The 27869-nt window shown below is 41.6% G+C and overlaps 1 protein-coding gene across 1 annotated transcript in view; it reads left to right on the forward strand.

The window, feature by feature from the left end:
- PLEKHD1 (pleckstrin homology and coiled-coil domain containing D1) overlaps nucleotides 1–19645 on the forward strand; it is a 59094-nt gene extending 39449 nt beyond the window's left edge. Inside the window, exons 11-13 of the mRNA XM_073610716.1 lie at nucleotides 2788–2932; nucleotides 9148–9291; nucleotides 17707–19645. Coding sequence (XP_073466817.1) covers nucleotides 2788–2932; nucleotides 9148–9291; nucleotides 17707–17864 — 447 coding nt within the window. The 3' untranslated portion in view covers nucleotides 17865–19645. The remainder of the gene's footprint in view (nucleotides 1–2787; nucleotides 2933–9147; nucleotides 9292–17706) is intronic.
- Nucleotides 19646–27869: the final 8224 nt, after the last annotated feature.

Raw genomic sequence — 27869 nt, forward strand, 5'->3', positions numbered from 1 at the left:
AGGTGGCACAGAACACTGATCACCTGACTCCACCCAAATATACAGGTTCTCCCAGCAGACTAAGGGGCCAAGAAAACCCCTGCCCATTGGCTGAGATACCCCATCTATTCCTAATCTGTCCTTGCAATGCTCTTGTCTTATCTAATGTCACCAGATACCCGTCCATCTAGTGACAGAAGAGAGAAGTGCAGCAATTCTAGACTTAGGGTGAAATCAATTGATCCTTCACAATTGGCCAAGGCACTGATACCTGGCAGGTAAATTTAGGACCAACCCTGCCTAGACATCAGGGTGCTACATCGGTATCAGTGGGACGGCATTATGCCCCATTGTTGGTATCAATGGATGAAATAGTGCCCCAAGGGGCGGATGAAAGCAAGCAGGCATCTGGCCCCCCGGGCCACAGTTTGGAGACCACTGTTCTAAAGAATAATAAACACCTACAAATAGTTTTATGGACTGTTTGTTAAAATCATATGAATCACAATAAGAAAATAGTAGATGGAAATTCAGAATAAAATATCAAGTGTTTGTAGAAATTTAGAAGCATCAAGTGTTTATAAATAGGTATATCATTCTCATATGCCCAAAGCATGATTTACTGTATAATGAACCTCTTTTAGAATTTGCCTTTATTTGGACCTCAGTTGTCCTGAGATTTCTTGTAATTTGCAAGAGAGTTAAACCATTGGATCCAAGGGTTCATGCGTTTATTTATTGTGTTCATCCAAACCTTAGACTTCTACAAGAGAGGAATTAAAAATACATGGGATACTGTAAAGCAGTTGGAAGAAATTAAAAATGTGGTTTTCATTATCTTCTGTCATTTTATTATATTGCAGGATACAATAGGAAAGCAACTTCTGACTGATTGACATCCTGTCTCTTCAATCTATGTAGCAATATAGATTGAAGAGATATCATACACATCTGAACTCCAGGCTGGTAGAAATGACCAGTTTAGCTTGCAGGGTATAGGAAAGCAACTTCTGACCGACTTCCCTTCTCTTCAGTCTATGCAGCATTGCCTGTTTAGAGATGTCTTACATGTCTGAATTCCAGGCTGATACAAATGACCAGTTCAGCTGATCGCAAGGCAGATATAAATGCCTGATTCATGTAATTATGTATTCATTTTAAAATAATGAAATATATTTAAAAAATCAGCTAGTGTTAATGCCTGAAGTTGACTCCTCTTGTATGTTCCTGTATTTAGACTGGGAGAGAGAGGAGCCACACCAGAGGACAGTCAGGTGCTTCTACATTTGCTGGTAGAAAGCATGCTGATAGGAGGTGAGAGCAATGTGAAAGATAATTCAATTCCTTCATTGCCCACTCACAGGCTAGTGGTAGGGAGAAGATCTAGCTGTATTGCATAACTGCAGCAAATAAAAGTCTGGTCACCATTCTGGCTGTACAGCCTGGAAGGACATTATAAACATCAGGAGTGGATGGACAGAAATAAAAATACTTTAGTAGGTAAATCTGCAATAAACGTTTTTCAACTATATACTGTATATTTAGCAGCTTGCCTGACGTTCAACTTCAGCTTATTTATTTTTGTAAATTAAGCACTTAAAATACTTCTACATGCAGTGCATCAATGTCCTATAACAGGCAGACAGGAGATATCTGTGGTGAACGCAAGCATGTAGCAAGATGCATTAAAGTGGTATTAAACCGAAGAACAACATATTTATATATCAGTTTACCAATCCCTAAATGTGATGGCTGCATTCGTTTTTCATTTTTAGGCTTCTTTTCCTTTATTTCCACCTGGTGATCAGGTCAGTAACACACTTCCTGTCTTTGGGTGTCTCCAGTTTGAAAGGAGGAGCAACATAGACACTTTTGGACAGTATCATTGTCAGTCATTGGAAAGGGTAGTGTTTGATGCACTAGCAGATTTGGATGGACTTGACTAACAAATAAAAGCTGAACTCAAGTTAACACTTTTTAAGCAGTTTAGTTTTCCTTTTGGGATAAAGGTTTTTACATAAATGAAAAAAAAGCTGATATTTGTAAGCACCCCTGTCAGTGGTAAATGTTTTGTCTCCTCCCTCTAACTGCTACTTTTGCTGAACAGCTTGGTCTGTTAAAATAACTTACTGTCAGGAAAATAAAATAAAAAAACTAGTAAAGAAACAAATGCAGCCACTACATCTAAGAATTAGTAAGCTGCAATTTATTAAATGTTAACTTTTGGGTTTAGATACAATTTAAATCAGTAGTAATGTCCGCTTTGTAATGTTCTCCTACAGGTAAGCCTATAATAAGGCTTACATGTTGGTAAAATGAGTATCTCCTAAACGTGCAGCGTTTAGGAAATACTCAAACTGGATGCACCCGGGGACGTCACGGACGAATGTGCTCTGAAAGTCCGGAATATCGTGCCGGACCTTCAGAGCAGTGTTCCAGAACCGCAGAAATGACGTCATCGCCGCTCACACAGCCAGAGTCCACAAACCCAGAAGGAAGACCGGGGAAAGATGGAAGCACTGCTGGAGGGCTTCGTATTTAAGGTATTTCATAATGCATACTAGCACACTATGTGATGCATACTAGCACATTATACAACTGTCTTAAAGGAGAACGTTTTTTTTTTTTTTATTGCATTGGTTTACAACCAGTTGTTACAGTCAGTTGCTCCTCTGGGGAATACATTCATACACTGTATCCAGGACTTTTAGATATATTAGATTTACCAGTAGAAGCAGAGTATATGTCTTTAGTGATCTCAGTACAATAAGATGTATTACACTTCCCATACTGCTTTGTTGTACATAGGTGCAGTTAAAGGTGCAGTTAGACCTGGAAAGAAGGCTGCGAGAGGCAGAGGAAGCTCTACGAAGGCTGGAAGCAGGCCTGAATTCTACTGTCCTAAACCAGGACAAGGAGGAAAAAATGAGGGCAGACGTCAGTCATCTTAAAAGTAAGTATAGTCATATGGTCCGTAAATGGGCTTTTGCAGTTTCTCCTTTCAGTCTGGAATTCTGTTGAATAAATATATTTTTTTTTTTACAAGATTCAGAAACAGGATTTATATAGTTCAGAAAACATGAAATCTTCAGGGATACATCAGTTTCTGAGAAGATGTAACTTCCACCACCCATACCAGGCTTAATTATACATGAATTCAATAACCAATTCTATTTGAGAAAAGTGGAGAAAGCTTTGGTTTAAGTAGCAGAATAAAAAGTAAAAATCTGTAGACTGTGGCTGACAGCTAGTGGAAGATGTGTAAAGGCCTGCAAACACGAGAGCCATGCAAAGAAGCATTCTTGGAAATGTGGGCTGCTAGTATAGGAATTTGCTAAATGAATTTGCTCATTGTGGTCATTTAAAGATTTCTAATTAATACACCAAGGTCAGATTAATATTCTGTTAACCTATTTGTGAGATTTACACTACTGTGCAAAACTACTGTTTAAGGCAGGTATGGAAAAATGTTGTAAATTAAGAGTGCTTTCAGAAATAGAAGTGTTCATAGTTTATTTTTATCAATCAACAAAATGGAAAGTAAATAAGAAAAAATCCAAATCAAATCAATATCTTGTGTGACCACTATTTGCTTAAAAAACAGCATTAGTTCTTCCACGTACACTTGCACACAGTTTTTGAAGGAACTCGGCCGGCAGGTTGTTTTAAACATCTTGGAGAACTAACCACAGATCTTCTGTGGATGTAGGCTGCCTCTAATCCTTCAGTCTCTTGATGTAATCACAGACAGACTCCATAATGTGGAGATGAAGGCTCTGTGGGGGCCAAACCATCACTTCCAAAGTTCCTTGTTTTTCTTTACGCTGAAGATAGCTCGTAATTACATTGGCTGTATGTGTCATTGTTCTGCTATAGAATAAATTTGGGGCCAATTGCATGCCTCCCTAATGGTGTGGCATGATGGATAAATATCTGCATGTATTTCTCAGCATAAAGGACATCCTTAATACTGACCAAATCTCCAACTCCATTTGCAGAAATGGAGCCCCACACTTGGGGAAATTCCACCATGCTTCACTATGGTTATTCATATGAATATTTAGTGTGATCCCTTACTACTCTTCATAATTAAATATACAGCTGTAGTTCAGGCAAATATATGACGACACAATTTAAATCGGTTATGTATTAATTGAAAACACTACATATACTGTATTCTTAAGCTGGCCATATACCGCGTGAATTTAATTGCTATTGGTCTCCTTCCACCCCACATCTTTCAATTGAAAAATCAAAGGAGCCAGGCAGAAAATTGTTGGACAAACAGCTTGTAGCTGGTTGTGTTGCTGGTTGCCTGTGCCTCTCTCTCTTCACTTCCCTCTCCCCATTGTCACTGTTTGTGCAGCAGCTGCCTCTCACCCTGAGCTTCCCTGCTGTGTGAGCATCAGAGCTCCTCTGTGTAATCCCTTGCTCACTCCTGCCCCCATCTATCTCATGGCTGCAGTAGACCTGAACCATTCAGAGACAGGGAGAGGACTTACTATGCAAACAATGAGGATCATAGGAAATAGAGTCTTAAAGGGGCACTGTAGAATACAAGAGAATGGCTGCAGAACTACTATACCCAGGATTCCCTATGCAGAGGAGGCGAGATACAGCACTTACCGGGCAAATTACCAGAGATCAGGGCATACCAGCACATGTAACGGGACAGAGAAGACCTACTGCTGAGGTCTGTGCACTGTACGAGAGAACAAAGCTTGTGCAGAGATCTGCTGTCTTTGGTGTCCCCATGGGAGCCTGAGAAAAAGAGAGCCTGAGAACTGAGCCACCGAAAGATCTTTCCCTGAAATGGGACCAGAGCTGAGAGACTGAGCCTTGTGAGGACCTGATCATGAGGACTGAGACTTCTGGGACAACAGATCCTCAAGCGTACTGGATCTGATCCTCTGCATACTGGGATTGGTGAGTGGAACTACCGGGTTTAGCCCCTTTCTGCCCACAGTTTATGCCAGCTGAGACTGCACTTACTTAACAGCACATCAGGCATCTCTTGTGTACAGACTTAAAGGGACAGTTACATGTGCACCACCTATAGAATGGCCCCAACAAAAGCCAGTCAACGCTGACTATTAGGCTCCAGGTACTTGTAGTCACCTCCAGGGGTACCCTTTGTCAGTAGTGCATACACTCAACTGCTCTTCGGTCTGTATGTGCAGAGTGCACTTAGGGACACTGTTTTTGAGTAGTTGTTAACAAGAAATAACAAAGGTTAAAGTTGCACTTTTAACACAAGTCTGTGTTTACTATAAGGCTGTAGTGTGGATGAGAATGAGGCTGCATTATTAGGGTGCAGCAGGTCCTGTTGAGATTCATTAGAATTGCAGGAAAACAGGTCAAATGCATGTAGGTAGGTGCACTCTATTTTCTCCATTGTAGGTGGTAGTCTTCTGCAGCAACACTGCAATTGGAGAGAAAGTCAGGAGAAACACAGTTCCTCTATGGTTTTCTGGGTCACTGGGGAAGCATTCAATTGGATTCTGCCACCCTATGTGACTCTGGTAACCATCTTGGGTCAAGCAGAGCTTATTTCAGGCCCTGGCTCCTAGGTTTGTAAGTTGGTTGGATGCCTACCTGTTGGGCACAAGACGACCAGGCTGCATTCTTCCCCTCTCTATGGACGCTGACAGTTTGGCTGGACTCTGCTCTCTACAAGCTGTTGGTGTTCCCGGTTGGGCTGCCTTACCACTGGGTTATCTGTGAACCGTCTCTGCATTATTTCAATACAAGTTCTTTCATTGCACTGTGACTGATTGTGTAATTCCGCTGCACCGTGCTGCACCCCACCTACATGCAGCCGTTGCTGGGTCCTGTGTTTGAATGCATGCATTTGATAAATGTTGCGTTTGCATGCCAAAGGGAGACGGCATCAACAATACCTGTCCCTGTACTCTAAAGAAGTTCACATAAATGTACTTCAGCTATGTATTTAGCTCTTTGATTGGAATTTAACTTAAAGCTCAACTCCGGGCAACTAAAAAATTATCCCTTGCAGTGGGACTGTCCCGCACTGCAAGGGTTAATAGCTAATTTTGTCTAGGGGAGAGAAGAGACAGTTTTAATTACCTGATCCTTTGCTTCCCTGGCAAACTGTGCTGCCCCATGATCAGGTGGTGAATTGTTCCTTGGCATGCTCATGTTTATTGTAGGGCTATGGACCTTGCTCTGATCTGGATGACATCAGGACCCTAGAATGATGAAGTGTTGCAGATGCTGTGGGGAGGATCAGAAAAGTGGTTAAAATTCTTCTTTTATTTTTCCCCTAGGCATAAATGAGCAATCAACCCTTGCAGTGCAGGCAAAGTTCCACTGTAAGGGTCAATATTTTATTTGCCCAGAGTTGGGCCTAAAGAAAAACTACATAGAATTATTCCAGGCTTATGTGGCAGAAAATACTCTCCAGAGGCCGGTAACTCAGCCCAAGACAAAATTTCACTTAATTTAGGTCTATTGTAAACAGTGACTTTTGCCGTATAATATGATATGCAGCAAATGCAAAGCTCCCGAATGCTCCTCATTCGGAGGTACTGTCCCTTATTTGAGAAAAGAGTCCTGTCCCTTGTGCAACCTCTGCTGTCGCTCTTTTTGGTGTGATGTGTACATCTCTATACAGAATATACTATTTTACTACCAAAAGTGTAATGCTGCTCTAAACTTTTTATCTAACTTCTATATTACTGTATTTACTGTTTTGAAGTGCCAATATAAAGGAAAATTAGAAGTGTTGGAAGGCAACATGTTTTATTTCATAATACACAATGTGTTTGAATATGAAATCTGGATACACCAAGCCTCCGCATTTTTGGGGGCTGACTGGAATGTAACAAGTTGCACATCAAAGCTTTGTATCATATCAGAACTTTCATCTGAAAGAAGAAGTCATGCCCCCTAGCAAAGATGCTGAACAAAAGCTTGGCTCCTGACCAACTGGTGTAATAAGATTGAAATCCTTGAGTAACACTCTGCAAGCAAGCTTCAAAGAGGGCCATGGCTGCCAGGATGATTGATGAAGGTGAGCTACAGAAGATCAAAGGACCAACAGTCAGTGAAGATGACCCGGGTTACATAGTGATGATCCATGGACAAATGCTGCCCCTAGAGACCAATATAGCAGGACAGACAGAAATATAATATAACAAGAAGGACTGCCTATTAAGATGTTGATTCGTCAGGAACCTAGATGGGCTGGCAATGGGGTTGGGTCTAGATGGTGTATGATTGGAGTTTAATATTGCACACAGAAGGGAAATTGTCCCTTTTCGCTCTTGGCTTTCTTGCCTGGTGGCTCTCGTGCCGCATGGCCCTCTCTTGCCATTTTGAGCCCAGCGGACGAAACAATATCTAAAGGACAGCCTTTACGTTAAGTATCTTTGGTGTTCTTTTGTTATATGCTCTGTAATATTTTCCTTTAGTGTTTTTATGTTATCATTTCCTATTTTCTTGGGAAATAAATAAGACTTTGTTTTACTAAGCAGTGTGTTTGTTTTCATAGCTAACCTTATATCATTATACTATCAGTAACATTATCAGAGTTTTAATAGACTAGTTAACTATAGGAATAGACAAGTTAATATGTATATGGAATAAATAGAGGGAATCCATAGCCACCATCTGGGTAAAGATTTATTTCAATAATTTATTTTAATATTTTCTTTCAAGAGGTAAAAAACATACTTCTGTGGTTTAGCCAATTATTTTCTGCATTTTAGATATGTGTGGTTGGTAAAATCGGGGGCATGGCAAGGATGTGTCCTTTGCCTATATCATGTGTGCCCTGTGTGCTAAAAGCTGTCCCTTTATCATTTCAGAAAGTGAGAAAGTATGCCAATGTAAATGACCAACTTGTGTTATACAGTCGGCGGCTAGAATTAACCATCATCTGAGAACTGACATTATTATTTAGGGACGTTGCTGAACTCAGTACAGAGACGTAGTCATTCTAAAAGCTGTAATGCACCCAATCTTCCAGAAGATAGCCCCAGAGTACAGGAGCAGATCAAACACTGACTAAAGAAATAAAAAGCAGCTTCTAGCAACGTCTACAGCTATTTTCACATTTCAAATGTTAGCTTATTAATTCAGAAATAACTTTCTCCTGACATATGGTACCAAAGTGATTTAAATATTACTTTTTCTTTGCGACAAACAACACTCTGTTGGTGGGATTGTCATTCAACAATTAATTTTCTATTTCTATAAATTAAAATAAATAAAACACTTTTATTTAGTTTAACCAACAGTCACTTTAAAACAACCAGTGTTACTATGGCTACAAAGTACTAAATGTATTTTTTAATTTATCCCATTTATGACACGCCTCATTTACATGTGTGGTAGAGTTTACTTTCCCTCTGAAAAACAATCTACAGTGAATAATTTTTCAGAGGTAGATGATGTGTGGGCTGGAGGAGATACGTATGTAGCCTCCTGAGTGTCTGTTTTAACCATTGATAGCCTGCTGCATTACACGCGGTTGCAGCATGGTCCCATTTACTTGGATGGGTCCCATTTGGTGGTGCTTTTGTCTGCCAAAAAAGACTTGTAATAATGTTACCATGCTGAAACCATGACAATGTGTGCTAACAAGGCTACTGGCTGTGTCAACTTGCAGCTTGGCGACAGGGAGTGGTAAAAACATGGATCAACCCTTGAATAATAAAAATATGTTAAAATAAAAATAAAAGTCTCCATTTATAAAACCCAATTCCTCTCACCACCAGCACAGTGTACTATTGTACATTGTAGTATATTATATTATGCACACTCTCTAGCTTCACATCCCACCATCTTGTTCCCACTGTCATTGACCTTTCCTGTAGTGTGTAGTCGATACTTGCACACTGCTAGGCACACCTCACACCCTATGCAGTGTACTTAGACATGGGGATTGGCTACTCATATACTGAGTACTGCATTTTGCGATTGCATGGGGAGTGTCACACGTTCCCCCATACCTGAAGGTGTCAGATTTGAAACCAAATGGAAGTGGGGAACAAGAGGGCATGCAGCAGGACTACTAGTAAGCTAATGCAGCTAAAGGTGCCCTGTGGTTGGATTATTTTCAATAGCCAGTCTACTGAATACAGCATTGGCGTGGTGGTGATGGTGGAGTTTATGTAAAAGCTGTTTTTTGGAACTTTCCTTTAGAATTCTTTGAAGACTGTATCAGAAATTCAGAGATTGAAGCAATGAAGCCTGTGATTATGAAAAACTCTGTGTATGTGCCCCGAGCTGCCACCAGACGAATCAAAAGTTGTCGTTTTCACAACCAACGACCCATCCTCTCTCGATGTGAGTTAAGAACTTTGTCAAATGTGTTTTCCCTCTAGTGACTGTTCTGTGTAACTAACCAAAGCAATATTTCCATTCAGAGCAAACACATTACCTAACTGCAAGTCTCAGCATGCTCTGCAAGCCAGGGTGCCCTCATGACTATATTCAATAACAAGGGTTAAATTGCTAAAACAGATTGCTTTGATTATTAGTAAGCTCTCCTAGAAAATAATTTGAAATAAACAATAACTATTGCACAGGATCAGCATATGTGTTTTATGCTTCATGGTAATGTGCATTGCATTAAGGCAGCCCATTTATTTGAGTGGACTGACCAATGCATCAAAATTCATCAAAAAGAAGCATTTAGTATTTGTAGAAGTGCACCGCAATGCAAGTTAGAACATTGACACATGAAGCATTTTACTGCAATGCACGTCTATTGGCACGGTGCATTGGGGTTCTTTTCAGAATGAATAGAACCACATCGCACCAATGCATGTAGCACACATTACTGCACATTTCAGTAGGCTAAGCATTACCACAGTGCAAAAGTGTGCATGGGCCCTTATAGTTTTGAGAAATGAAACCTTGTTTCTTAAATAGTTCATCAAAATATTTAGGAAAAAAATGGTGCTATTACTTTTATTCTTATTATTATACAGGTTTTTATATAGCGCTAACAGTTACATAGTAGGTGAGGTTGAAAAAAGACACAAGTCCATCAAGTCCAACCTATGTGTATGATTATATGTCAGTATTACATTGTATATCCCTGTATGGTTGTTCAGGTGCTTATCTAATAGTTTTTTAAACTATCAATGCTCCCTGCTGAGACCACAGCCTGTGGAAGGGGATTCTACGTCCTTGCCACTCTTATGCCCCGTACACACGGTCGGATTTTCCGATGGAAAATGTCCGAACGGAGCGTGTTGTCGGAAATTCCGACCGTGTGTGGGCTCCATCGGACATTTTCCATCAGATTTTCCGACACACAAAGATTGAGAGCAGGCTATAAAATTTTCCGACAACAAAATCCGTTGTCGGAAATTCCGATCGTGTGTACACAAATCCAACGTACAAAGTGCCACGCATGCTCAGAATAAATAAAGAGATTAAAGCTATTGGCCACTGCCCCGTTTATAGTCCCGACGTACGTGTTTTATGTCACCGCGTTTAGAACGATCGGATTTTCCGACAACTTTGTGTGACCGTGTGTATGCAAGACAAGTTTGAGCCAACATCTGTCTGAAAAAATCCTAGGATTTTGTTGTCGGAATGTCCGAACAAAGTCCGACCGTGTGTACGGGGCATTACAGTAAAGAACCCTCTACATAGTTTAAGGTTAAACCTCTTTTCTTCTAATTTTAATGAGTGGCCACGTGTCTTGTTAAACTCCCTTCCAGGAAAACGTTTTATCCCTATTGTGGGGTCACCAGTACGGTGTTTGTAAATTGAAATCATATCCCCTCTCAAGTGTCTCTTCTCCAGAGAGAATAAGTTCAGTGCTTGCAACCTTTCTTCATAACTAATGTCCTCCAGACCCTTTATTAGTTTTGTTGCCCTTATTTGTACTCGCTCCAATTCCAGTACATCCTTCCTGAGGAGGTTTGCGCAGTGCTTTACAACATGAGGGCAGACAGTACAGTTACAATACAATTCAATACAGGAGGAATCACTACTGCTAAAATAATAATAAATAATATTACAAACAAGATGTTGATGATGGTAAAAATTATAATAATTGTAATTATTGTAGAAAATATGTGTCATGTTATATCATGCAGCTCTGGATCTTGTTATTATATTTTGATTTTTAGAGTAAATGTGCCTTGACTCTTTATTAGAGAGTTTCAAACTAGTATACTAGTCACAGCAGGTATGAAAATAGCACTTTATATATTGTGTTTTTTAATAATCTAAATATTTAGTTAAATGTATTTGAGTCAAGTATACTTTTGTTTGATTTAGGCATATATAAGTATATAATGCATCAGTTATGTACATCACTGTATCCTTGTTAAAATTCTGCAGAGAGCCACATCAAAGGAAGCTGAGAGGCACGCGTGGCTTCTAAAGAACTGGTTGAGAACCATTGTTCTTTCTTCTACTTTAGTTGTTAACATTTGGAACTGGCTCATACATTCAATTTTAAAGCTACCCATACATTGAGAGTTCAGGTGACCATCAGTGGTAAGGCCAAATCTGACAGATACATGTAATCCACTCCAATACCACTAGTAGATGATTGTACCTTCTATCCTGGCTGTTTAATGTTCAAGCAGTCTGAAATTTAAATGTCAGCAGTGGTTTATTTGTTGGCCAGTGATTGACAAAAAAGCTTTAATACCCCTGATTTGGGTGTCTCCGTGATAGAACATTACTGCATAAGTTGATTCAGAAAAACTTCATAGACTCTGTACATCATAAAACGTAAATCCTGGCAGTTTCTGTAGACAATAATTGGGTGTTGTTGGTATGGATAGGTGACACTGTCAAAGAGAAGGCACCACCATCCCTGAGTAACATATATGGTCAGATAAATAATTTAGTGGGATTTTGTGGGCGCCAGGCAAAAAAATTTTAGACGAACATCAGAATAAAAAGTATAAATCACATTTTATTAAACATAAACAAAGTTTAAAAATTATGCTGGCTGTACATAATATAGAACCAACGGCAGTACATATCAGATTAAATAAAGAATAGAGGGTCACTCAGCACTATAATCCCGACATGTTTCACCTGTTGGGGCTTCCTCAGGGGATATATGTTGAGGGGCCAAAATGGATATATAACTGCATGAAATAAGGTACACTTAAAAGCCATCAAAGTATTAAAGAAAATATGTTTAAGGAAAAGGAGAGATGTTAACGACTGTCCAGAGCTAAATTGTTCAACTGCCAACTATTGGTTCATTACCTGCTGTGAGGGTAGAGCCAGACATAGGAGAATGGACATTGCGCTGTACTGGAGAGAGTTGGCCCGGATGGGCCCAAATGAGGGCCGTAGGACCAATGTCTGCCACATGAAAGAAAAGTGTAAGTGGGATGGTGATGGGGAATTGGAAGGCAGAATAGTCAGGGAAAGTAGGGAAGGAGTGGGGGGGGCAAGGGGGAGGGGGGAAATTGGGGAGAAAAAAAGAAGAGGGGGGGCAGGGAAAGGAAAGAGAGGGAAAGGATGAGGTGTGGGAAGTGAGGAGGAGGAAGGAAGGAAGGAAAGGGCACAGCAAGGAAGGGGGGGCCAAAGGTGAAAATGTGGGAGGAAAAATGTTGTGGGGTGTGAAAACCACCCTAGGGTGGTAAATAGTGTGAAAAACATAGAGTGACTATGAGGGGATGGGGTGATAACTAGATTAAATGGACCAAAGGGAGAAGTACTTACAAAAGACCCGGCTAGGGCTAATAAAAAGCGAGGGTTTCAACCGCTCTCGTTTTGAAAGTGGGTATAGACAATCTGTATACGGGATTATGGTTCTCTATTGCATGGATGACCAATATATTTGCTTTTCAATAGTATTTGCAAGGTTTAATTCTTTTTAAATTAACCCTACTATGGCAGTGCTTTTTCTCTTCATATATTTCCCTACACTTAGTACCAATCAATGTAGATATTTAGTATGGTCCTTATTTTTCTAATCAGATAAACATCCCCATTTGGCAGCCCTCGCTTTTTCTTAGACCTAGCTGGGTCTTTTGTAAGTACTTCTCCCTTTGGCCCATTTAATCTAGTTATCACCTCATAGTCACTCTATGTTTTTCACACTAATTACCACCCTAGGGTGGTTTTCACACCCCACAACATTTTTCCTCCCACATTTTCACCTCCGGCCCCCCCCTTCCTTCCTGTGCCCTTTCCTTCCTTCCTTCCTCCTCACTTCCCACACCTCATCCCTTCCCTCTCTTTCCTTTCCCCGCCTTCCCCCCCCCCTCTTCTTTTTCCTCCCCAATTCCCCCCTCCCCCCCCCCAATCCTTCCCTACTTTCCCTGACTATTCCACTCTCCAATTCCCCATCACCATCCCACTTACACTTTTCTTTCATGTGGCAGACACTGATCCTACGGCCCTCATTTGGGCCCATTCAGGCCAACTCTCTCCAGTACAGCGCAATGTCCATTCTCCTACTTCTGGCTCTACCCTCACAGCAGGTAACTAACCAATAGTTGGCAGTTGAACAATTTAGCTCTGGACAGTCGTTAACACCTCTCCTTTTCCTTAAACATATTTTCTTTGTTAATACTTTGATGGCTTTTAATTGTACCTTATTTCATGCAGTGATATATCCATTTTGGTACCTCAACATACATCCCCTGAGGAAGCCCCAACGGGCGAAACATGTCGGGATTATAGTGCTGAGTGACCCCCTATTCTTTATTTAATCTGATATGTACTGCCGTTGGTTCTATATTATGTACAGCCAGCATAATTTTTAAACTTTGTTTATGTTTAATAAAATGTGATTTATACTTTTTATTTTGATGTTCGTCTAAAAATTTTTTGCCTGGCGCCCACAAAATCCCACTAAATTATTTCTCTGACCATAATAATTGGGTGTTATTTGCTGATATAGCTGATGACTTATTTATGTGCCAATACACTTAGTCAGTAACACATTTATTAAATGAAGAATGGGAGGGGTGAATCTATGCCATATCATCTGCAGATTGTTCTGTATGCTGGGAATGCATGTGCAATATGGGGGCTCAATAAACTTTATAACAGTCTCTTTGAACAGGTACTGTTAGATGGATTAGAAAGAGCTATGGCATGGGTCACTTTATAAATCACATTTTGCCTAACTAGATTATGTAGTTATTAAGTTCCAATATCTTAGCTTACCCTAACTGAGATGTGACATTTTCTGTTATCCTAAAAAAAATAAGCAGTATTACTCTCAATGTATTCTACTTTGATTCCAGGTTGTGAGCAGGAGTTAAACTTCACATTCTCATACCCCAATTTAGCCAGAAGCAATGGGTCCCCCTTCAGTGAATACTGTGCCAGTTCTGGGATTTGAAGCAATGCATGCACAGGATGAGAAAATTAGAGGGTGGTTATCCTCCAATAATATCTGCTTGCAGCCTTACGAATTCATGGCTTTTAGGAGATTTGAAGGATTTAGTGCACCAGAGCTCAATCATGGTACAGTATATGCTGTGACTTCTCTCTCTCTTGCTTGACAGCAGCAGGCAGTGACCTTGACAGGTGGGTGCACAACAGGCCTTAGGCAGGAAAGAGTCACCCCTTTACATAACATTAAACCCTTTCCATGCCAGTGCTTGCTTCAGTACGTTCATTCACTCCACAACTGATACCATTCTTCAATTTAAAGAGTTGCTGTCATCGATTGTTTTTGTAGAACAGAGTGAATATGTGATGTAAATCAGCATTAGTATCAACCTACATATCATGCCAGACTTGTCACCGAAATGCCATCTGTTCCCTTGTTTTACTTTCCCAACAGTTCCTTAATATGTATGCTAAGCAGGTAAAAAAAAGCACTCATTCAGCACAAATTGTTAGAGTGCGAGAACATTAGCATTAAAGCTTTGATGAATAGTTATTGAATTACAGCATACAATTTAAACATCAAATCTATTTTTTAGTAAAGTATAAAAAAAATTGGTTTGTTAGTGTTTAGAGGGGCTATTTATGATCAGATCGGTAGTTTGCTTTTTTGTTAATGAATGTGAAATAATCCAAGGAAATCTAATTTGTAGATAGAATTTGCCATTTTAATAATTTTTTCATCTTTTTTTTGTCACCAGAAAAGAAGTATGAGAAAATCTGTAAGATAGGCAGCAATAAAGCAATTTGTAGGTAGAGTAAGGGTAGACTAGAGCCCCCAACAGATTTTATTGCTGTCTGTTCCTGTTGGACACTTCCTATCCAAGTGACACTGTTGTCACCCAGAGAGAAAGTGAGGAGAATCTCTCCAGCGAATCTACAAAGAATAACAAAAATATGACAGGGGTTCTAACCCTTTCCCATTGTTGTGTTGGCTGGAGTTGCACTTTAAGGAGGAAATGTAGTCTTTTATTTTATTTTCTTCGATGTAAATGTGAAGGAGATTAGCAAATTGTATATTTCTTATCAATGTGTGCTATTGTATTAAAGCAAACCTTGCTTCCATGTACTGTTTGTAAACATATACAGTATGTACATAGGGGCAGCCATAGTTGCTTGCTGCATATGCAGGTTTTAAGCCTTGCTAATCCTCATAACATTGTAAGTCTATCTGACATGGTGTGTCTCATTGAGTCTCGTCACTCTCCATTGATTTGAAACAATAATATATTCCTGACCAAAGTTCATTTGGTCTAGACTGCCAAGGCTTTTGATCAAATATTTGAGATCTTGATTTTGTACTTTTTGTTTGTGGCAAGTAAGAAGGAATTTTTTCATCAATAATGATGTGATTCAGTAATGCAGACGTGTTATATTTATTTATGTGAGGTGTTTATTTTAACCATAGGTCCACTTTAATTATACATCTTTGAAGTTGTTCTTGACTCATTTTTAGGTACGATATGTCTATTTAGTTGCCTTGTGGTAATATTCAGCCACATTTCGAGTTCACTTTCTTTGTGAACTGTAGGATTTGATTAAAGTGCATCCACATACACATTTCCACATCTATATTACATTGTGTTAATAAACACCCCCCCCATCATGTCTGGGAGGACAACGAGGAGAGGCAGACGTTCCCATGTACCACTGACTGTCTCAAAACCTCAAAACATAATAGGTTCCCCCTATACTAAATAGGTATATGGGTGTTATAGGGCGTACACACGGTCGGACTTTGTTCGGACATTCCGACAACAAAATCCTAGGATTTTTTCCGACGGATGTTGGCTCAAACTTGTTTTGTCTACACACGGTCGCACAAAGTTGTCGGAAAATCCGATCGTTCTAAACGCGGTGACGTAAAACACGTACGTCGGGACTATAAACGGGGCAGTGGCCAATAGCTTTCATCTCTTTATTTATTCTGAGCATGCGTGGCACTTTGTCCATCGGATTTGTGTACACACGATCGGAATTTCCGACAACGGATTTTGTTGTCGGAAAATTTTATCTCCTGCTCTCCAACTTTGTGTGTCGGAAAATCCGATGGAAAATGTCCGATGGAGCCCACACACGGTCGGAATTTCCGACAACACACTCCGATCAGACATTTTCCATCGGAAAATCCGACCGTGTGTACGGGGCATTAGAGCTGTAACTATGTGTGATGGGGCCCCATAGTAAACCAAGAAAGGAGCCTCTGTCTCACCCAATCGCATCTTAAAGACATTTCGTCTAGTGATACAAAATCTAATAGATTACATAGCAAGTACATACTATAGATCTCCCAAAAGTTTATATAGATTCATTTCATCCAAATTAATCTGTCATCATAAATCACCATGTAGCCAGACAGCTCCGGACACCTTCTGCTTTCAAGCCCAATAGCAGTTGTATTGTCTGGCATGCCTATAGTTTGAAGCTTGTTATCCAAAATAGTAATTTTTAGTTTCAACAGACCATAGCTTTTGGTTCCACCACACCTATGTCTTATCTGAGTGTTATGCTGCGTACTACAGATGTTGGAATTTTTTTAAAACACTGCAAGCAATGTTCCTTTGTGATGAATCTTCCATGCAGACCATGTCTGGGGAAGCATTGCTGAACAATAGAACAGTGCATCGCTACTTCTAAGCCAGCTAAACCTGCCTTGATGTCCTTTGCAGTGACATTGACACTTGACTTTACATCCCTAACCAGTCTATAGGAAGGTCTCTGGAGCCTTACACACATTTTTTTTTTTTATTCAAACAGTGTCTTGTTTCTTTTTGGCACACTTGGATATTTCAAGCTGGACAGTTCAGATATCTTCATATAGCTTTTCTCTGTTGTGCATAAGTCTTTTATTTCAGTTCATTGCATTGCATGATTAGTCAAGCACATGGGTGTTGAATGTAAATAAGGTTCCAAGAGTCAAAGAAGGTAATCATCTTCAGGATTATATTTCTCTGAAATGAAGGCCCAACAAGTCATCTAAATTATGAGCCTGTACAAAAAATAAAATGAGTAGCTGAACTGGAGGAATGCCCAAATGTTTGCACAAACCACCTATGGCTTAACTCACAAAACATAATGCATGTGCTATTTTCTTTACCATGTACACAAAGCCCATGCAATCCTTGCTCTGATGGGAATAGAACCCAGGTCACCAGTACTGTATAATGCTATCTACCAAGTCATACATTTAGCCTTTAGTCAAAAAAGAGAATTGATTAGACCAATTCCCTGTAAAGGCACAGTACAGTCAAAGAGCGATCATTGCATGGAAGTGATGCTGCATTGTTAACATATTGCCGCAAGTATTTAGATGCACCCCAATGAGCATCACATCTTTATTATTAGAATTCTCATTTTCTCTTTCAGTGAGGCACTCACATTCCTTCTTGATGTCTCCGGATGAGATGAATGACTTCCAGAGTCTAAAAGAAGCTGCCAGAAATTTAGGCAGGGATAAACATTTTCGAGAAACTCTCTATCAGATCATCACACAGAAAGAACCTTCCCAGGGACATGAGAAGTAACTGCTGATTCCCTGACTCGCTGCTACAGTGTCGTATATCTTGGGTTCTCTCTTTAGATTATTTTCGGGGTAGTATGTAATTGTCACATACTACTTACATAATTATATACGATGTATGAAGTTTAAAGCAACCACGTCACTATGCACAAATACGCAAAAAGAAGGATACAAGCACTTGTGGGAGTGAGGGAGTGCTCCCCTGCAGCTCTCACTGGTTCTTCCTGCTGACCTGCACATCATGTCAAAGTCCTGTTATGAGGTGGAAGTCAGCAGGAGGAACCATTGAGAGCTGCAGGGGTCCCAGGATATCAGCATTCTCAGAAGTGTTGGTTTCCCTACAGACTTCAGCAGAGTTTCCAGGATCATTTGATAGCGCAGGCAGTAAGAAAAGTTATTATCTACTGTCTTCTTTAAAGGTATACCTTGCTTCAGTTACATTTGTATAGTAACATGGTCACTTTGAAGTAGAACTCTACCTAAATGTTATTCTTGTAGTTTTGTATACAGTTGAAGGATGACAACCTCTGTTGGGTTTTTATTGCTGTCTGAATCCCCATTGGGAAGACTTCCCTTAGTTCTCTGTGATGGAGACACTACAGAAAGTCAGTAAAAATCTCCCCAAACTAAGGGAAAATGTAATTTCTTACAGATGTCATTAGTACAGGTTCCTGCATTATAAGACACCCTCTGTGCAAAAATTTGGGTTACCCCTCACTTTACTTTCTGTCCTCAACGGCAATAGTAACAAGGAAAAAGTAGTGATGGTAGATTTTACACAAGTAAAGCAAGCACTTATAGCTTTATTAAACTGTTAACCAACATTCCAGACCTTATTGGTTATTATTGTCTATCCAATTAAACCAAGTGTTACAACATTTTTCATCGGTGCCCTTAAAATGGTATTAAACCCCAAACCAAAAATGTCATATTTGCAGCTTACCAATCCTTACATTTATTGGCTAAATTAGTTTTCTTTTGTTTTTTGTGCTTTTTTCCCTGTTTTCATCTGGTGATCTGACTAGTAACACACCTCCTGTATTAGAGTGCCGCACTCTAATTTAAGGAGCACAGGGGGCACCTTGGCAGACTGCCAATTGGAATACAAGCAGGCGTAGATGTAGTAGTAAATTTAAATACACTAACAAATTGAAGCTGAACTCCTACTAATATTTTATAAGCAGTTACCGCAAACCGTTTCTTTTTCCATTTGTGACAAAGGCTTTACATAATTAAATAAAAGTTGATCATTGTAAGCACCCCTGTCTCCCCTGTCTGTGATAAATGGTGAGGCTCACCCCAGTAACTTGATACATCTGCAAGAGAGCTTGTTCTTTTGAGAAATAACTGACTTACTGGCTGGATCATCAGATGAAAATACTGTAGAAGAAGAGAAAAAGAAAGCCTAAAAAATAAAATGAATGCAGCCATCACATCTATAGAATGGTAAGCTGCAATATAATAAATGTTTGCTTTTGGGTTTAATACCGCTAACCAGGAGGGGCAGAGTGCCAATGGGAATACAAGCAGGCCAATAGTTTGTGTTCACAAAAGTTTTATTTTAATTTATTAAAGCTTTAGTATGTCTGAGATTCTAATTTTTGACCATTTTATCTAATACTAGAATAAATATTCCACTTTAAATATATTAATATTGCTGGGAGTATTGAATGTCGTTTTCATATTGCTGCTTACCATATGTATGTGTCATGGTTGTATAATTTATGTATAATTTAGTTTTGAAATATTTATTACAGTAAATCTATGTAATCCCCCTATCCCTTGGATTAAAATTGGTGAAACAATGGTTGACTGAGAGTTTTCTCTACTAATATCGTCTCTAAACTGTAATTATAATGTAAAGATCAATGTTGTGCAGTTAAATTGACTATATATACAAGGTTCTGATCTCCTGCAACCCAATCATTAGACCTTGGATTGATTCTTTGTCTCTCTGATATGTGTATCCAAAACACAGAGTTATCCCTCTGTCATTGTTTATAAAGTGATTTCCATTATTTATTTATCTCTGTTTTACGAGCACAGATAAAAAGCAATAGAATGACCTTCAATAACTAGCGAAGCAAATAGTATTCACTATAGACACCAGTCATCCAATAGCATTATATGTACACCATAAACACAATGATTATTGCACAAGCAGCCTTATTATGTAACAGTATCTTGCCATGTATGACCAACATTACTTACAGCATTCAGGTTTATTCTTTAAAGTGAACCTGACCTGGTCTAAAATGTTTCTACTGTAATATTTGTTCTGAAATGTAAGCATTTTGTGTTGTCTGGAGGTTCCAGTGTCAGGCTTCAAATCGCTCCGTTTCCCTGTGGAACCCTTTGGACTTTAAAGCAGAACTACACTCTGCAATACTTACCTCTGCTCAAATGATCCAATGTCTGTGTGGTCTCCCATGGGCATCGTGATCCTCTCCCTGCCAGGTGCCAGGTCTTCAGCCATTGTGATTGGTCAGCAAGGAATGATGAAACTCCCATGCACGCTGGGTATTTCTTTCATCCTGGCACCAAAGTTCCACTTCAAAGCTGAAGTTTAGTTAAAAAAGCTATAGTTACTATACTTACATGTACTAAAATTTGTAAGTATAGTGTGCAAGCTGCTGTACTCTGTAGAGATCTTCACTGTAGTGCTGCCCTGACCTCTTCCTGCTGCTGAACTTCGGCCGATGTGGGGGTTAACAGCTTCTTGTCTTCGGGCTTAGCTGCACTAAAAATGATCTGTGGAGGAGTCACCCCCTCCTGCATCGAGAAAAGTTATTTCATTGATCATACTGTCTGTAACAGGATCTGTGTATGGGCAAGAGAATCCTGTGACTGACAAGACTCTTCCCCATTTACTGATCATGTTACAAGCAGCATAATCAGTGAAAAAACTTTTCTAGGGGGGCAAGGCAGAAGGGTAGTGTTCCCAATGGATAACCTTTAGTGCAGCTGAGCCTGGACTTCAAGCTTCTAACCCCAACAGCTGCAAAAGATCAGCAGCAGGAAGAGGACAGGACAGCTCTGACATGAAGATCTCTACTAAATCCAGCAGCCTGCACATCATGAGACATACTTCATTACAGGTAAGTGATGTAAATAAAGCTATATAGAATGACTTTTTTTGGCAAAAATTTGGCTTTAAGCCCAGGATGTACAAAGGGCCTTAACTTCTGGGGACTGGGGGCACTGTGGGAGGCTGGGTTGCACTGTGGGAAATTAAGAGCACTGTAGAGGGCTTTAAGTGGGCCTGGGGCACTGTGGGCCTCTATATGAGGCTAGGGGGCATTATGGGAGCTGGGAGGCACTGTGGATGGTTAAGGAGAACTACAGCTGGCTGGAGACCCAGTAGAAAGGCCACAGCCCAGCAGTGCGCCAAGGCCTGAGGGTTGAGAACCACTGGTCTAGTTTACTCACTCAACTCATATTGTCAACACCAGCTAAGTGGAGTACACCCCTGAAGTTGGTACAGAAGGTGCAGTGCCCAAAGAAGCACAGGTTGCCAGATGGGTACAGGAGAGTTGAGCCGGTGGTCATCTGAAGTATATCGGATGAGGCAGGATACACAGCTGGGATAGAGTCTCTTAAGGAAACCTCAGTAGTACTTGGCAACGGTGCATGCAGTAGACGGTAGTAAAAGCTAGGCCGGGGGTCAAACACTGTGGATCCGTCAAGAGGAAGAGGCAGGTAGCAGAAACAGGATCTAGCCGAGGTCAAATACAGGAGGGCAAGCCAGGGATAGGTAATGATAGCAAAGTCCGTGATACAAGCCGGGATCAAACACTGGAGACAGCAGTCAAATCCATAAAGCAAGCCATGCGCGAATTAGCAAGACTGTAGTGGATGTTGGCATTTTCCAAATCTTCTCTGAATTCTTTCCTGACAGTGCCCCCCCCAAGGGGCAGCCTCTGGATGCCCAAACTGGCCATGGTTTCAGGATGTTTGTTTAAAAAGTCTTGTACAAGCCTAGGAGCATGACCGTTACTTACCGGCTCCCAAGAGTTATCTTCAAAGGGGTATCCCCTCCACTTGCTGCGATACTAAACTTGCCTACCTCTCCTACGGCAATCCATAATGGCCTCTACTTCAAACTTCATTTCCCCTTCCACCGAAACTAGAGGTGGAGGCAACTCTTCTCCCTCAGGGAAGGGACTTGGTACAGATGGTTTGAGCAGAGAGACATGGATCACCGGATGAATTTTGTAGGAATTGGGTAGTGCCAGCTCAAAAGCCACTGGGCTTATCTCTCGCTTGATTTCAAAGGGACCGAAGAATTTCAGGCCCAAGCTTCCGGGAGGGACATGAGAGCTTGAGGTTTACTGAAGAAAGCCATACCTTATCCCCAATTTTAAAAACAGGATTCCCTCTTCTTCTCTTATCATGGTACTTTTTATAGTCCTCTTGGTGTCTTTGCATGGCCTCCTGAAGCAACTGATAGTTGGTTTGAATGTACTTTAGTCAATCCTGAACTACAGGGGCTGATGCTTCCGGTATAGTATTTGGTAAGAAGGAGGGATGGAACCCATAATTTGCCCAGAAAGGAGACTGATTGGTGGCAGCATGCAATTAGTTATTATATGCAAGAAGAGAAAAACAGTCGTCCTGCGAGCAAGTACAGAAACACCGTAGATAGTGTTCCAGGGTTTGATTTGTCCTTTCTGTTTGTCCATTGCTCTGTAGGTGGTAAGCTGAGGACAAACATACTTCTATTGACAAAGACTTGCAGAGATCTCTCTAGAATTTGGAGGTGAACTGTACCTCTCTGTCAGAGACAATATTGTTTGGTAGTCCATGTAACCTGACTATTTGCTTAATGAACATGTTTGCTGTGTCTGAAGCGGAAGGTGTGCCAATCATCGGTAGGAAGTGTGCCATTTTGGAAAGGCGATCCACTACCACCATAATGGTGGTGAATCCCCCAGAGGGGGGCAGGTCTACTATAAAGTCCATGGATATCTCTTTCCAGGGTTGTCTAGAAATAGGCAATGGTCTCAATAGACCTCATGACTTGGCGTTGGACACCTTGTTGTGCTGGCACATGATACAGGAGCTGACATACTCTTGGCAATCTCATCTTAGACTGGGCCACCAAAAAGAGCGCCGAACAAGTTCAGAGGTTCTTCGTATCTCAAAATGCCCGGCAAGCTTATGATCATGCAAAGTCTTTAGAACTTGGAGTCTGACTTGCTGTGGAACAAAAATTATGTCCAGATGCCACAAAAACCATCTTGGTTTCTCAACGAGGATACTTCTGGCCCAGTACACCGGGTAGAGGCTTGCATAATCAAAGTCTTCAAGTCAGGCTGAATAAGCAAGAAATTCTGCGTAGATAAGATCGTACTTGGTTCTGCTGATTCAGGGGTGTCTGGGAACATTTGGGAGAGAGCATCCGCCTTCCCATTCTTGGAGCCTGGCCAATACGTAATATGAAAGTTGAACCTGGAGAAGAACAGGGCCCATCGGGCCTGCCGGGGTCTTAAACGTTTAGCTGTTCTGAGGAACTCCAGGTTCTTATTGTCTGTAAAGATCATAATGGGATGAGTGGCACCTTCCAGCGAATATCTCCATTCTTCTAAGTCGGATTTAATGGCCAGTAGCTCCCAATAGCTTTCAAGATATTCATTGATATACAACCGTAAGGTTTCCAGTTCGCCCTCAGATAGAGGGAAAATTTGTCCAAAGGAGATTTTGGCTCCAGGGAGTATATCTATTGGACAATCATAAGGCTGGTGAGGTAGGAGGACATCGGCCTTTTTCTTGTCAAAAACATCCATGAACTCCTGATAAGCTGGTGGAACGTTCTGGTGGGTACTGGAAACTGGTTAAACGGCCAAACAGCTGTCAGGGCTACTGGAGCTGGGGGCAAAGCAATGTTGCAGACAATAAGCAGAAGAAAAGAAGATCTCCTTCTCGGTCCAGTTGATTTGTGGGTTATGTGCCTGCAGCCAAGGGATTCCCAGGATGATGGGGAACATGGGTGAGCATAAGACATCAAAGCTGTTTAATTATTGATGGCCGAAATCTGCAACAGTGAGAATGGTTTTGGTTTCCTGGGTAACAAGTCCAGAACTGGGCAGGGAACCATCTGCCAAATGTACTTCAAGTCTTTGTCTTTTCTCATAAAGGGGTACACAGAGTCTCTTAGCCAGGGATAAGTCCAGAAAGCAGCTGCATGCCCCGTAATCAATGACTGCTTGGAGCCGGACCTCCCCTTCCGCCACCTGTAGGGAGACGGGGAGAATGAGGTGAGAAAGGGAAGATCCAAAGACCTGGAAATGTGTGGGTTTTGTGGGTAGGACTTACTAGTTCTCACGGGGTAGTTGTGTAGAAAACGTCTGACCCCTCCACAGTAGGGGCAGAGATTTGCCTGCCGGCGGCATTGCTTCTTGGCAGGAGTAAGGGAAGAACAGACCAGGCAAATTTGCATTGGTTCCCCTTCAGAGGTTGTAGAGAAGGCAGGTACAGGTGCAGATGAAACAGTAGGTGGAACCTTGGACAGCATCCAGGTAGGCCAGAAGGCTTGAGCACGTTCTGACCGTCGCTCCCGCAGGCGCCTGTCAAGCTGAATGGCTAGTTGGATAAGTCCTTCAAGAGTAGTGGGAGCCGCAACTCGAGCCAGTTCATCCTTGATGATCTCAGACAGTCCTTGGCAGTACTGATACTTAAGCACTGCCTCATTCCAACCTGTGTCAGCAGACCATCTGCAGAAGTCAATGGTGTAAACTTCCACTGGACGTTTCCCTTGCTGTAAAGCATGTAAGGCAGATTAAGCGCAGACTATACGCTGTGGATCATAATGCAATTGTGCCATAGCCTCAAAGAAGGTATCCACAGAATTCAGAGGAGAGTTCTTCTGTTCCAGTAAGTTATGAGCCCAGGCGTGGGGTTCTTCAGATAGTAAGGAGATGATAAACCCTACTTTCACAGTCTCAATAGAAATAGTTCTAGGCTGAAGGGCCAGGTACAACAAGCATTCTGGAAGGCCCTGAACTTTTTCCGGTCACCGAAGAACCATTCAGGTGTTGGTACCCATGGCTCAGGAGGAGGAACCATCACTGTATGGTTCGGGTTGGCACGTTCTTGAGGCAAGGAAGCTGATGCAGTGCTGGTGGAATGTGAACTGGAATCCGCAGGGGCTGAAGCAACTGTCAAATGCTGCAGTTGACCCTCCAACTGGAAGTAGCCCTCCTGAAGTCTCTGCATGGCTTGCGTAAGAGCGGTGACTTGCTGGCACAGAGCCTCAAGCAGGGAAGCACCTCTGACGGCCTCAGACATGGCTGGATTGTACTGTCACGTACCTGGTTGGAGGCCAAAGTGCCGAGAGGGGCTCCCCTTGCGGTTAAGTGCAGTACACCCCTGTCAGGAACCATGAATCAAACGGAGACAGAAAATGCAGTAAAAATCACACCTTTTAATACAATGGTACAAATAGTAAACATAGTCAAAACATAGCCAGGGTTCGGTAGCCAAAGCAGGTAGTCAGAACAAGCCAGTAAATCAGGAAGCCAGAGATCAGTGTAGTCAGGGGCAGCAGACAGGATCAGGAACCAGAAGGGGCATCAGCCAGGCAACTCTTCAACAGGAACACAGCAGAGAGTCTCCAGATATGTTTGACCAAGGCGAAGGCACGGAAGAAATGAACCAGGCAGTTTAAATATCCAGAAGGGGCTGGCTGTAGGCTGGACTGACGAGCAGGAAATGATCACCAGGTGAGCCGCTGTGGAACGGTGAGTGTTGTCAACTAACCGACAGCTGAGCAACCTGAGCATTGAGAAGGGAGGCTGAGAGCCCAGCCCCGACAGTACCCCCTCCTCAACGACCCCTCCCCGTTGGAGGGTCACCAGATTTGAGGGGAAAACGTCTAGCACAGAGGAGGACAGGAGCATGTACATCCAAGGATGAGTCCCAAGAGCGTTCCTCCGGATCATATCCTTTGCAGTGAACCAGGTACTGTATGCAGCCACAGAACCTATGGGAGTCAATGATCAATTGTATCTATACTCTTCATGGTTCTCAACCTAAACTGGGTGAGGACATAGTAGCGAGGTGGTGAAACGGTTGCATACGAAAGGTTTTAATAAGGAGACATGGAATACATTTGAAATATGCATGTTAGAAGGAAGGTCTAATGCGTAAGCCACTGGGTTGATCCTATGGAGAGTATGGAAAGGCCCAATAAACCATGGTGCCAGCTTCAGTGAGGGAACACGGAGTTGGTGGTTACGAGATGACAGCCAGACCCTCTCCCAAACTTGGTAGAAAGGCGCAGGTAGGCGTCTGCGGCGTCTGTACCTCTCACTAGCATGTCGTAAGGACTCTTGGACCTGCTCCCAAGTGAAACGAAGATCATGATCAGATGCAAGAATTCTTTGAGGAACAAAAGAGTCAGGCAACATGGATGGTTGGAAACTATAATTCGCAATAAACAGAGACAATCTGGAAGCTGTATTGGACATTTTCACTTAGGGGTGTACTCACTTTTTTAATCGGATATTTATTTGTACATGTATTTTGACATTTTCACTTAGGGGTGTACTCGCTTTTTTATTCAGATATTTATTTGTACATGTATTTGGACATTTTCACTTAGGGGTGTACTCGCTTTTTTTTGCCAGCAGTTTACACATTTATGGCTGTGTGTTGAGTTATTTTGAGGGGGCAGCAAATTTACACTGTTATACACGCTGTACACTCACTACTTTACATTGTAGAAAAGTGTCATTTCTTCAGTGTTGTCACATGAAAAGATATAATAAATTATTTACAAAAATGTGAGGGGTGTACTCACTTTTGTGAGATACTGTAAATCAAATATTAGAAGTTGATTCTCCCTAGTGGGGATAAAGATAACAATAAAAACCTGATACGGGTTTCCACACTTTGTCTTTAGATGTACCTAAAAAAAAAAATCCAGTCCTTGGTTTACATAAATGCATTTATTTAGGTTGAAAAAAGAAAGAGGCCGCTGCTAACAGGTGATACAATTTGTTACTACTCCAAGGTTGCTTCCGTAAAGTTGGGGGCATGTCCTGCCACAGCAGCAGAAATCATGGAACAGGAGACTTTGGATCGGCAGCACACCCACACATGAGATAACGTAGACTTTCTTTATTGAAATATAAAAGTAGATAAAAGCAAAGGATGGGTACAGGCAGGAGAAATGCAGGTAGGCCATTTTTTAGGCTGTACTGGATGCCTTTAATCTAAGTAGGAGCTTTATTGGTCAGTTACAGTGTCTCAACAAAGCACTCCATCATGATATTTCAAGACAACGAGTCATGTTGTAGTTATGCAGTTCCGTAATGTGCACAGCTCTGCCGGGGAATGGGGTCTGATGGATTGTTAATGTATTCTGTATAAGGGCTTGTTTGAACCAGTGGTTTCAGTGGAGGCTGTAAAACCGTGTAGTTGAGCCAAATTTTTACTGCCTCTCAACAGCTCCCTCAACTGCAGGGTCCAGGGGTAAACACATGCCATGGCCACTATTCTTTGCTTTGTGCCCGCTGCAGGACCTATACCCCATATTTTGCGTAGCACCCTCTAGGTAGGTAGGTGCTAGAGGTATGTTTCTTTGTTAGGACAGGCCTGGCTGGCTGTCAGGCCTGTTTCTTTTGATCTGGGCTGGGAGTAGCTCAGGGTAGCAGCTGGTGACTCACAGGCAGCATCACTGAGACCTCCCTCTTCTTTCCAGAGTCTGATAGAAAGATCTGGAAAGAGAGAAGAGGTTGAGCTGTCTTTTGTGTTTTAGGGAGCCCTGACCAATCCCCAACCTGGGGCAGGCCTCCTTAAATACCTAGGGTCAGCCCAGCTGGCGGGACAGGTCCGGAGGAAATCTCCAGTCTGGGGGGGTGACCTTGGGTCTGGGCTCGGGTACATTTGGGACCACCTTCAGGAATGAATGAAGAGGTCTTTGACTGGAGGCACAAGAGAGAGCAAAGAGAGGACAGCGGGAGAAAGCACTACTAAGAGACTCCAGGGAGGACAACTGGTCGCAGCC

Source organism: Aquarana catesbeiana, linkage group LG13, assembly GCF_042186555.1.
Source record: "Aquarana catesbeiana isolate 2022-GZ linkage group LG13, ASM4218655v1, whole genome shotgun sequence".
NCBI classification, from domain to species: domain Eukaryota; kingdom Metazoa; phylum Chordata; class Amphibia; order Anura; family Ranidae; genus Aquarana; species Aquarana catesbeiana.